General features: G+C 39.9%; 2 protein-coding genes across 4 annotated transcripts in view; both read left to right on the forward strand.

The window, feature by feature from the left end:
- Window positions 1-6,016, forward strand: part of wnt5b (wingless-type MMTV integration site family, member 5b) — a 90,486-nt gene extending 84,470 nt beyond the window's left edge. For all 3 annotated transcript variants that reach the window (XM_028570266.1, XM_028570267.1, XM_028570265.1), the window contains 2 exons: window positions 2,905-3,063; window positions 3,178-6,016. In XM_028570266.1, coding sequence (XP_028426067.1) covers window positions 2,905-3,063; window positions 3,178-3,477 — 459 coding nt within the window. In that variant the 3' untranslated portion in view covers window positions 3,478-6,016. The remainder of the gene's footprint in view (window positions 1-2,904; window positions 3,064-3,177) is intronic.
- A 6,416-nt stretch (window positions 6,017-12,432) lies between these two features.
- adipor2 (adiponectin receptor 2) overlaps window positions 12,433-13,153 on the forward strand; it is a 30,056-nt gene continuing 29,335 nt past the window's right edge. The window contains exon 1 of the mRNA XM_028571101.1: window positions 12,433-12,560. The gene's annotated coding sequence lies outside the window, so the exon portion shown is untranslated. The remainder of the gene's footprint in view (window positions 12,561-13,153) is intronic.

Below are 13,153 nucleotides of genomic sequence, written 5' to 3' on the forward strand. Positions count from 1 at the left end.
TCATTCATTGCTTATCGTGTCACAAAGGGTGGGCTATTTTCTCTATTTCTGCCCCATTCTAGTACTGACTCACACACACACACACACACACACACACACACACACAGCTCCTAACCCCTAACCCTGTCTGAGCAGAACCTATTGTGCCTGACACAGAGACCGTGTCTCCATCACGGATGACTGACTGTGTGTGTGTGTGTGTGTGTGTGTGTGTGTGTGTGTGTGTGTGTGTGTTCCAGTGTCACTGCGCCCAGCAGGCACGACCCACCAAATAGCTCAGTATGATGCAGGACACACACAGGCGGACACACAGAGTGTATGCATGGTTTGAATTTGACAGCATGAGGTTATTGGCAGCTTGTAATATTAATAACGGGAATAATAATGAGCTGTTTCTATAGTACCATTCTAAGGCTGTAGCTCTAATTCATGAATCAAGTAATGGACATGTACAAAATAACAACAGCAATAGCAGTAAAGTAAGAAAAGAAAAATAAAGTACAGAAAACATAACATAAAAGACTGCATAGAGAGAAAGGATAGCAAAATGAACGGAAGTAGATCTTGTTTCAGGCTGTTTCTCAAAACCTCCCACTGATCTCAAAACATCTTCTTCCTAATATCCTTGAAATGTTATCCACGGTGTGGGACCATAGATAAAAAAGAATCGCAATCCTAATTTTCTTGTTACTGTGGTTGTGAACCTCTAATTAACCCCACAGAGGGGGATCTGAGGAAACAAAGGGCTCGTAAAACAAAAAGTCATAAAATATGAGGATTTCCTCCTGGAGATGTGTGTATGAAACTAATTCTAACTTTGAAAAACCCATTTACACCTATTAACTCCTCCCTTACTTTGATCAATAAAGAAATATTCAGAGAAATGCTTGATACTTTCCTAAATAGCAGTTAAATAGTTTTTTTTTGAATTTTAATTCAAACTTTAGTAAAATGGGTGAAAATATTAAAAACAGAACCACAAAAGTTCAAAACTACGCTTCAAGCCTTACAAAATGTCATTGTCCCATGCTCTCTCACGGGGTCACGGGGGTCGAGCCACAGGATTGGAGGGTGCCGAGTGCTATGCCTGCTGGGTAGTAAAGTAGAGGAGAGGGGAGCAGAGGTGGGAGGTGGGGGACGGGGTTGTTTGGGATGCAGGGGTTAACAGAGGTGAGAAGGTAATTGAGATCAGGAAATGTGAGGAGTGATGGGTTTCATTTGTGGGAGGGGAAAAGTAGGAATCAGAAATAACTGATTCAGCAAGTATGGTGGGAACGGCATTGGTTCAAACACGAAAAATAACACAATGCACAATTAGTGACATAGTACATAGTATAGTGTGTGTGTGTGTGTGTGTGTGTGTGTGTGTGTGTGTGTGTGTGTGTGTGTGTGTGTGTGTGTGTGTGTGTTTGAGGAGGGGTGTGTTATGTGACTTGTTTATTGAATACTGCTGTACTTGCCTGGTGGAGCAGCAGGGGTGTGAAAGGCTCCCCCTAAAGTCCACCGCTGCCACGACCATAAATCTTGTATTTCCTGTTCTGTTTTCTATGCATATGTGAGCATGTTTTTAAAAAAAAGTCCCAGCCAAAACAATTTGCACACTCATATTGCAAAGAAAGAGTGAAAATACATTAAGATAATGGTGCAAGATCTGGAGATAGTGCCTTAGATGATGGGTCCGTGCTTTTGGATAAAAAAAATGGCCGTTTAGTTTTAAATTATGGCAGGATTTTGCAGGATCTAGAACAGCAAATTATGCTGCATGCATGAAGAAAGTAATACATGGCAAATCAGTGAATCTATCCCATGATCTCTCTATTATAGGACGATTTCACTGACTTTATAGCTAAACTAATAATATGTCATCTTGTAGTTTTCTTTTTAAAATGACTGCTTTCTAACTCAGAGCTGTGTAGGAAACTGGCTTTACAATAGAGCCAAATTTCCTCTGGTTAGTAGTAGTTCTTCTATTTTCAGTCAGCTGTATGTTTTTGTTTGGTGGAGTTGTACTGACAGACGTGTCAAAGAACAGCGCATGGAGCAAACATCTTTTCTTTGTTTTTCTTTGCTTTGCATCTTCCCCCTTTGGTTGTATATTTACCGCACATTTTAACAGGAGGGGGTTTTGCATCAGCGCACAATGGTGACAGAAAACCGGAGGCAGTAATATTTCTACATTTGTTGGTGTATGAAGCTAATTTTGGAGAAAAAGACAAGTCCCTCAGGAGGTGTAGCAGTGCATGGACAAGTGTGCAGCTGGCACAAATGGATCCAAGTGGATCTGGTGTCTCACCTTTCAGCCATTAATAAAACATTTTGGCAGCAGTAGCTTAAAAGAATTGTGAAAATGACCTAAAGCTCTTAATTAATAAAAACAATATAAACTTAAGTGTATCATCTGAATTTACCTTAATTTCTCCAGGAGCAGTTTGTTGAGCACATTTATTCTGCATTACTCTGAGTGTTTACCCATGTTGACCACTAGATGGCAGCAGTGTAGTAGCAAATATAATATAGGTCCACACAGCACAACATGCAAGCTTCAGACTGGCCTGGATACAGTCATGAGCCCCCCCACATTTAGAATTTATTTTTTAGAAACATTTTTTTTTCTTCGTTTTATTATTTTTCTACAGTCTTTTTACTTTACAATTATCATTTCATTTATAAGAAAGTCAAAATCAAAGCAATAAAGTGCTGTTTTATTTCCCATTTGCTATTCAGCTAGCTAAACATTTAACTAACACTAAAATGTATTTTTCTAAACCTGAAAGCACAGTTGACCTAGAGCACAGATGTTTAAGGTTACTGTTCTCTCTGTATAGATAAGATAGTGCTAAAATCAGGTATAAGCCAAACAACCACATCTTTTTAACATCTTGTCTTTTTCTCTCACTCCACCAGGCGGCCTATAACCTTGCAAATGTGGCCTGTAAGTGTCACGGCGTCTCAGGTTCCTGCAGTCTGAAGACCTGTTGGCTCCAGCTGGCCGACTTCAGAAGTGTTGGCGAGTTCCTGAAGGAGAAGTACGACAGTGCAGCGGCCATGCGCATTGGACGCAAGGTATTGAACTCATAGCAGATGCGTCACTCCTTCTAGAGTGTCATGGACAAAAACACTTTACCCTGAAAAATAATCCTAAATCTCACTCTAACTGATTCTTTCTACCTTTACCAGGGCAAGCTGGAGCTGGTAGACAAACGCTTCAACACCCCGACCCCGGATGATCTGGTCTACATCGACACCAGCCCTGACTACTGCCTCCGCAACGAGACCACAGGCTCGCTGGGCACGCTGGGCCGCCTCTGCAACAAAACCTCGGAGGGCATGGACGGCTGCGAGCTCATGTGCTGCGGCAGAGGATACGATCAGTTCAAGACCTACAAGCACGAGCGCTGCCACTGCAAGTTCCACTGGTGCTGCTACGTCAAGTGCAAGCGTTGCACAACACTCGTGGACCAGTTTGTGTGTAAATAGTACCCTGACACATGATGGACGATTGGAAGGGGATGAAAAAGGAGGAAAGGGACTTAAGGGAGAGTAGATGAAGAGGTGACGGGAGGATGGATGGGTGAAGGCTAGATGCATTTTCAGGGTTTTGTTCAGGAAAAGTTAAGACACAGAAGTTCCATTTTCTGACCAGTTTCCTTCTCTCCTCCATTTATAAATCTCCTGCCTTTTTTACACGAAGAGCAAAAGCTGCATGACACTTGCGTGGCCATTTTATTTGTGTGTGTGAACAGCACAATGATGGGGAATTGGGAAGAAGAACAGATGGATGGGAAGGTGGACACAAGTAGGAAGCGAGGATTTCTTCCACACGGAGAGTCCTGTTTCTCCCCCCTCCACCATCACTTTCTGCCTTCCTGTATAATATCCTGATCACAACCCTGAAGGAAGGAGTGATGGAAAGGAAAGGAAGGAAGGACAAAACAAAATGGATGAACACAGAAGGACAGCAAGGATAAGCGGACCCTAGAAGTGGACACATGGTGTGATAACAAAGATATGAGAGATCAAATAAATATATAATTAAATAATAAATAAACCTACAACTCTGATTGTTATTTAAAGAGACTCGAACAAACCTCAGGCACACTTTGGACCTATAAAACGTGTGTTCACGTATTCTGGAATCCCACACATCAGTACAGTCCTTTTTGGACTTTGAAGCCATGTAATCGCTGACCTGTGTCACCGTCTCTCTTTCAAAGAACTTTTGACCTTTAACCCTGCCAAGAGAACTTTGTGCATATGTGAGTTGTGCTGACCTGGCTCAAACACACTTGCAATACCGACAGAGAACACCAGAAATGCAGCAGGCGGAAGAGGAATCACTTATTGGGGGTGCAAAACAGAAAGTGGGTGAATGGAGGGGAGTAGAGAAAAGTGGGAAAAGTTGAAATAAAATGACTTTGGGGGATTATTTTGCAGGTGACAGTTTCACAAGCCACTCAGCTGAATTTCCAGCTGTCGATTTCTGTTTAAAAATGCAATAAAAACACTTAATCTTTAAGTCAAAAAGGACTAACGACTTACAGGACACACTCTATCCATTTATCTCTGTGTAACAACGGCTGTTAGAGCAGATTTCCAGCACCTGTCCTGACAAGTGTGTCTGCGCAGGTTAATGAAGCTCGCCGGTTGCGGCCATCTCCGCGTGGCTCTTTAAACAAGCAGCTCACACGGGCAGCGTCCTTCATCTGACAGTGAAGTGAGCGAGACCTCCATTAGTGAGATTAATGTGCTGTATCTGCCTTAATGAACCCGCACTAAGAGACACGTTCACTGTGAGTGGACCTCTTCATCACATGTTGTTATGTAACTTAAGTCAACAAAAAGCCCTGTGCTGTGGATTTTTGGCAGTTTTGCCACCAATTTACCATTTTATAATACTGTTATACCATGAATTTTGCAACTTGTATGGGTTGGGTTGAGGCTATTTTAAGTGTATAATGTAATCCAATCAATAGACGCAGTTGATAACAACATGAAGAGGACAAAGTGAGCAGAAGAGGACTGAACATGCTGTGGAAAAATGAATGTGTGAGCATTAAAAAACAGAGAGGACTGCAATTTATTACGTGCTACTTTAAAAAAAAAAAAAAAGTAGCTCAGAAAAGAAGGTATATTTTATTATTGTTTTTCATTTCATTGGTTTTTTCTGTGTTTTATACATGAGTATTATTGTGTACTCTTTTGATAAACTAGTCTTCGACAATGAGGCTTTGTCCTGTTCTTGCGTCTGCTGCAGTTCTTTTGGAAAGTCTGTTTTCACCAACTTGACCAGTACAGACCAGTCTTTGTCATTTCCAGGGTGTTTTGGGAAATGATGCTGCAGTTGCTAAATGGCAGAGTAATGCAGTACAAGAAAGTGAATTACCCTAGTGCCATCACAACAACACTGCCAAAATTATAAATGAAATAAAGCATCCACAGCTAATAGAAAACAAAGTCACTTAAATGACACAAATTAAAGACATTAACCATTACAGTAAGTCATTTTAGACTGAAGCACTGGCTAAATGTTTTTTGTTTCACTAATTATAGTTTTTAGCAAGTCGTTTGTTATGTTATGTGCAGTATTTTTGTATTAAGGAATTTAATCTCTGACTAAGACATCTGTAGATGAGGTGACAATGATGCAAAATTGGCTTTTACAATCAACAATTTACGAGTTTGGTAAATGGCATCGTAATGTCATCGTCTTAGGGCATAAAATTACAAAATGTTGCAAGGGATAAATGTTTTAGCCATGGAAACTGCAAATTTTCCACTCAAATCAGCAGACTGATGGGGTGTTGGTGTGACAATGCCTCTTTATAAACTCATCGCCCAACACTAAACTATTTAACTATCTGCTGAAAACTGTTGGAAACCTATGGGATTTTTTTAATTAAGTTCCTTTTACCTGCTCATTAATCATGATTAAAGAGTGCAGTTTTTCAAGTAACCCATGCATCCATCAATCTCGATCATATCAGTATTACAGCACTGACGTGAGCAGATAATCTGAAGGTTTTCATGTTTAATACCACATCACAAATTGTGTTCACATGTATGTATTGTTTCTCACGCAAAAAAAGTAAAATGTGTATGTTTGTAAACTTGTTCGCTGTCTTTTTGCACTTAAGGATGTGATTTATTATGGCCATTCACTCTGATTTCCTTTTCTCACGCCTCCTCGAGACCTTTGATCCCATCAAATAGACAAACTTCCATCACAACGCTTCCTTGACTCCTCATCTGCTCCATGGATGCTGGGCTGCTTTCCATTCTTTCTTTCCAATTTATTTATTTTTTTGTCCATATGTTTTAGACTCTCTTGTGGTTACTTTATGGCACCAGCAGTGCGACTTCAGCTCTTCTCTATAACTCTATAAAATGCTCCAGCAGCTTTGCTGAACTACTTTTAACAACTTTCAGCACTGAATGTCAAGCTCATACTCATGGCTAAGCTAGTCTGTACAGTGACTTAACTAACAATCCCTTTACTTTCAGCTACTCACCGCTAATTGGATTAGACCACTGACCAGAGCAGCATGACCGACCTGTTGTTCTGTCTCGGTCTGTGTAAGCCTCCTCACCTGATAGAGGACTCTGTTTCTCAACACAGACAAAACTACTATGGTTGCTGCCGATTATTCCTACAAAGACTTTTGTATTAATTCTACATTGATGGTTTATGCGTGTGTCTGATAGTGTTGTGAAGTGTGCGTGTGCACGTGTGTGTTTGCTGAAGATCAGATCAGTGTAAGTGTAATCTGGTTGTGTCTCTGATCCTTTTCACCTGACAGCCATCTGCTGCAGTGATGCTGCAGATGGCTGCCAGGTTCTTTCATAAGGCCTTTTCTTGCTCTTTTGAGAATGTTTGAGTGTTTTTCTTACCAATATAATACTAGGTTTTATGCAGAGGGAAGATTGTGGATGTGTTCTGACATCAGGGTATTTCGCTGACTTGTGTGCCTTGAGACAAACTTGTACATTTGGCATCATTGTCTGGGATAAACCTTACTTTTTTTTCTTACTGATTTAAGCCAGAGTCCCCAAGGGGAATCTATTAATAACAAACATTTGTTTTGTTTTAGTCACCACTCACCTTGGAATTTGACTTCTGTCTCCTCAGGTATTTGATGATCTGGAGCTTGTCCTGCAGCTTATAAACATTTCTCTTATCTTCCTCTCTACAGCTTTGACTCTGCCCTCAGATGAGCAGCAGAGTGGGATGAAACATGTAGCCGCGGGTCTCTTTAAAACCCCCAAAAATGTCTCTGTACATCTGCACACACATTGGCCTGGAACATCAGTACAGTGTTTAAGGATGAGTCCTGATCTGACCCTCTGGTTCTTACCTGCAGGGCCTTTTTTGTGTTTGACTACCAGCTGTCCAATTATTATATATATATATTGCAGTTGGACTACATTGCTGTAATACTGGCTCGTACAATTTATCTTAACGTCTTTTCTCATTTCTGTGCATTTTTTTTTTAGCATTGAGCAATGTGCAATAATTCCTTTACAACCTGTTCTTTCCATATGTTGGAGCAGGAGAGGAGGAGTTGGAAGCTCTGGTTTCTGCTCGTCATTTGTCCTGCAGGGGAAAACAACAACAACAACATTAAAATAGACAAATGTCCACAGATAAAAAAGAAGCCAAGATCGCCAGAGGCAAACTGTACAATGGGGTATTGTGGTGTGTGTGTGTGTGTCTGTGTGTCTGTGTGTATGTGTATGTGTGTGTGTGGATTAGCCAGCAGCTGCTGTAGTTAAGACATCCGTAGGCGAACTCTCTGATCTGGATTAGCTGAAGTCAAGAAGACACAACCTCATTTTCTCTCTCTAACACACACATACATGCAGTGTACATACATTCATATTCTGTTGCTGTGTCAACTGCTCTCTTTCTGCCTTTTTCAGTCTTCTTTCAAACTTCCCCAGAGCTCCAAGACCAAGTCAAACAGAAATGCTCAGCCACTTATCTGTACTGTAAGCTCATTCATCCATATGCTTTCTATAAGTTGTGGCTGGAGCAGAATGGACAGCTCAGTCCCGGTGAACCAGAATATCTAACCTTTTGGGATGGTGTGCTGTAGATTCAGTAAATGTACTGCGAGTTGAAATTGTAATTCTTAGATCAGCTCCACTCTTGCTCTTGTGCAGTTCATCAGCCCCCTCTCTTGCACATGGAGAGATTACAGGCTACATATAGTTCTGATTTATCACACATAGCTACACACCACAGCTAATTTTATACATATGCATCACTATTGCAACTGTTTCTGTTGCAATTGGTGTAAAGTGGACACACCGGGAACCATACAAACACAGGCCACAGACCAGACAAATACATATACAAAAAAGGTGAACATGCAAACCAATGATGCAGCACAGACTATTGGTGCAGGATCCAATGGGACATGCACTTTCAAAAAGGGGACATTTTTAGGGGTCAATACCAAAAGCTTGTTAATGGCTTCAGTTATTTCTCTAAGATTATGCAGTCTGTGGCTGTTAATCAAACCGAATGTTGCTTTTTTTTGCATAAACACTGGAAAAAGAGTTTGCTTATGCAAACTGCAAAATGAAAACCATCATCACCTGTAAATAAAACCCATTAATGGCATTTAAATCTAACCACTTTGAGGAATTCAGGGCAACGACCATGAAAAAGTTTTTAAAATGAATACTGACAATATGCAAAGAGTCAATCGTGGCTCCATGAAACATTTAGTATAATTTTTTAACCATCTCACACAGCAGGTGAGACAGGGTTTGACATGCATGGAGTCGTCACTGAACACCAATGAATGAAAATATATACTTCATTGGTTTTTAAGCAAAATATCATTTAATGGGTGCAATATGCATAGACTGCATTATTAACAACATAATTTACAATGTGTTCTTCTCAGTGTGACAACTCTAATGCAACTTTCCATGACCTGTGAAAGACAGAATGTGGTCGGCTCTTCTGTCACGCCATGTTTGTACAGTGCGTGTGCGTGTGCGTGTGCGTGTGCGTGTGCGTGTGCGTGTGCGTGTGCGTGTGCGTGTGTGTGTTACATCCAGGCTTGTTTTGCCATAGATTACATCACTGTAGCTCTATAGTTTCCACAGTTCCCCTTAAAATTCTTCATCAGCCTAGTGAAGACAGTTCCTAGTTGCATTTACATTTTCATAACAATCACACAATTTGTTATACAGTGTTTTTATTAACCATTTTAGACATTTAGCTGACACTGTTACCCAAATGTGACAATAATTAAGTGAATAAATACTTTTGATTTGCATTATTTAAAAATAAATACACAGGTGTTGTGACTTGTCGAAGCTGAGAGCATCCCAGCAACACACACAGTCTCTTTAACACTCCCCACTGCCATCTAATGGAAAGTTTTTTTATTTTTATATATTTTTGGGCATTTCAGCCTTTTATGAAAGAACAGCTAGATATGAAAGGGGAGAGAGAGGGGGAAGACATGCAGGAAATCATCACAGATTGGAATCAAACCCTGGACCTTCTGCGTCCAGGTATACACCTCTATATATGTGCGCCTGCTTTACCAACTGAGCTAACCCGGCCACTGGAAAGTAAAATTTGAAGGAAATTTTGTATAATGAGCTAGAGAATAATTAAGTGACCTGTAAACATATTATTTATTGTTATTCACACTTTTAATTTATCTAATATTTAAATGTTTTACTGTAGACATGCAGTTAACAGAACATATGTACTTTTAATCACTTGCAAATGCTGATAAATGTCTTTTTTAGTCCTTTATGTTTTTGAACTAGGCATAGGATATTGTGTACACTGTACAAGGTAGCAATAAGCAACAAGCATATTGTATACACATTGTAGACACACTGAACTGTGTTGATTGAAGCTTTAACATTTCTTTAACCAAGTCAAACCAAGTCTAAATAATCTCCATGTTTATAGAGCAGCCAAGTCTGTTTTGTTGCACCGGTTGGTACAGAAGCTTCTTAACTTAATGGCCACCTTACCCCAGGAAAGGCTTGCACATGTGTTCCCACATACACACAGACAGAGCAACAAAGAACCATTTTAAATGCTAGATTAGCTGTGTGAACATGGTGCAATCAGAAATCAAGGTTATGCAAACAAACTGCAATACCCTGCCAATTGCAATGCATGCTGTTCACTATGGGGCTGTGGAGGTCGCCTGTTACTAGCTAACAGTTCCATATGTTTAGAAGCATATCAAATCATCTGCAAAGAAAAGCTGCTGAAAAAAAAAAAAATCTGTATTTGAGAATTTGCAATTGCCATGACACGGAATGAGCCAGAGGAGTCACAATTCTTGAACTCTACACTTTAAAAGCAAAAGATAAAACAGAAAACATGTTAGATAAACCGATGATGCAATGTAATGACATTTTTTGTGACCAAGATGCTGAGATATTTTTCCTTTTCCAATATCTGACCAACCAGTCGTCATTCTGCATGAGCTGCTGTTCCCAGGAGAAGGAATGATAACTGACACAAATTCCTAGAACAGACAATTTTAAAGCAGCCATCCATTCCGTATTTAAAAGGAACTTTATTCTGTGATTTCAGAGAAACATCTGTTGAACCACACCATCAGTACTAGACATTGTATGCCTGTGTATACTGAGTCCTTGGCACAGAGCTCTAAAAACACATCAGTTATATTGTAAGAAAATCAATGATTTCAACCTTGAGTGTGGACTTTGTCAACAAACTCTATGCCAGCCAGCCAGTTCAACCGATAAGCTGTAGTCAATAAAACCATGCGTTGAATAAATAATGAGTTATGTAAACATCCTTTTTAAAGTTATGTGAAATGCTGTCAGGAATCAGAAAAATACTGTAAACTTCTTTATTCTAACTTATACTTATCTAACTATATCTTTATATTACTGCATATTGTAAACTTGTTTTCAGATTCATCTCTATAAACTACATAGTCATCTCAAAGGAAACAAAACTTTACACTAATCATTAAAAAATATTATCATATCAATCAGGTAAGATGCGATAAGATAAATTCATTGCCCTAGAAGAACACAACAATAATCAGGTCAAAGTACTGATGTAACGTCACACACTGTCTCACCAGAGAACTGTCTGCATAAGCACAGCAATGGCAGCAAGTTTTTTTTAGAATCACCTCTTCCAAATCATATTTCTGAGAACTCTCCTCCCCTGAAAACAAAGAAATATCTGTTGAAAAAGTTTGTAAACTTGTTGTTGTACTGGTGAGACCTGTTAAACCAGACCAACTGAACTGTGCAGAGAGCAAAGCAACACACCCAACTGCCACAGCCTTACACTACAATAAATCCATCTGCACAATTATGCAATCAGAGTTAACCATAATTGTAGCACAGCAGGGTGTGTGTGTGTGTGTGTGTGTGTGTGTGTGAGAGTGTGTGTGTGTGTGTGTGAGAGTGTGTGTGTGTGTGTATGTGTGTGTGTGTGTGTGTGTGCGTGTGTTTGTGTTCTGGCATAGTACACCCATGGATATGTACACCCGACGCCCTGGGGATCAGAGAGGGCAGAGAACAGGTGATCCAATGTTGGTGTGATTGACAGTATGAGGCCATTTTTATCACACTGCATACTCCCATCTCAGATATGGTGGTGGAGTTCAAGTGTCATACCACCTTTTTCTTTTATACTGTATAGCTGCTCATCACATGGTGAGGATTCTTGACCTGTCTCCAAGAATTACTAATGAACTACTATGAAAAATATAATTATTACAGCTAAAGAATAACTTCTTGTTTTAGAAGACATTACATTAGTTAAATGTATACCAATGCTGGAACAATTTGTCTATCGACTAAAAATTGTCAACAATTTTGATAATCCATTAATTGTTGAAGTTATGTATCCAATACCAAATATTTGCTGGTTTCAGCTTCTTAACAGTTGTCGTTTTTTCCATGACATTTTAAAGGGTAAAATTTAAGAATTGCAGCCTAAATGTGTAGGCTACTGTATACTGTAGGCCTACTGTATATGTGATGATTAAGTGGTATTATATACTCTAGGCTGGTAGCTGATCAAACATTGTTGCTCAATTTCCATGTGGCAGTTACTTGCCAAACAAGTTTCTAGCTGAAAGACTGCTGGCGATGCAACTAAAACACCATTGATATTAATACATAAAACACCATTGATATTAATACAGAGTGGCACAGGGAACATCATATTTCATAACCTCTCACATATATTTGTTTCAGCTTTGAAATGTTGCTATATCCACTAATTGTACACACTTTATTATCATTGCATTTGCCAAAGTCGTTAAAAACTACAGAATGTTTTTTCCTGTTCCTGATCATAAGTAATGGATTTTTTTTTTCGTTGAGCGATCTGATTGGCTATCTGCCGCTCATGCGAGCGGCGTCACGCGGTGATTGCCTCCCTCCGACGTCGCTGAGTCCAGTTTGGTCTAGCGATAGTCAGTAACCGTTCAATAGTATAGAGGAGCAGAGCAGCGACTACAACTCCATTAACTGTGTTACGTTACCCAGATGACGGATTCATATTCAGACATCAGGGCCAGGTGAATATTACGACTGACACTGGTCACTATTAATTGTTATTATTGTTGTTCTACCTTGTTTCAGACTCTTCAATTCACACATAGGACTTTCCTAGCGTTAACGTTAGCTGAATGCAACCTGCCAGCTAGCGGCTTTGCTATCCAGCTAATTCTGGCTGTCAAAACAACGGAGAGAAGCGTAATCTGCTAGCCAGCAGGAAAGCAGTGCTTTGTTCTCTCTTTATGAAACATTATCACTCACATGTAGCATTATTTGGAATATGTAAAGGCTGATAGGTCGATGTGGTAAGCTGTCAAAAGAAGCACAAGCTCTGTTAAATAGTTATCTGGCTTCTTTGGGATGTGGCAGCTCTTGTTAGCGGACTAGCCAGCTCGCTAGCTCGGTGTAAACAAACCATCATCATAGCCCGTCGATAGGCTGCAACCGGCTACAGCCTGCGTCTTATTTTACCTTTGACAGTGGTCAAATGTAAGGTGAAACAGTTTTGCAACATCTTAAGATCACACCTATAAAAACGCTCCTTTTGTGTGTTTGAAGTACGTATTGTCGCTGTCAACAGAAGGTAGTCTGGCTGGAGTTTTGGGTTTCTTTG

The sequence above is a fragment of the Perca flavescens genome, chromosome 23 (assembly GCF_004354835.1).
Source record: "Perca flavescens isolate YP-PL-M2 chromosome 23, PFLA_1.0, whole genome shotgun sequence".
Taxonomy (NCBI): Eukaryota; Metazoa; Chordata; class Actinopteri; order Perciformes; family Percidae; genus Perca; species Perca flavescens.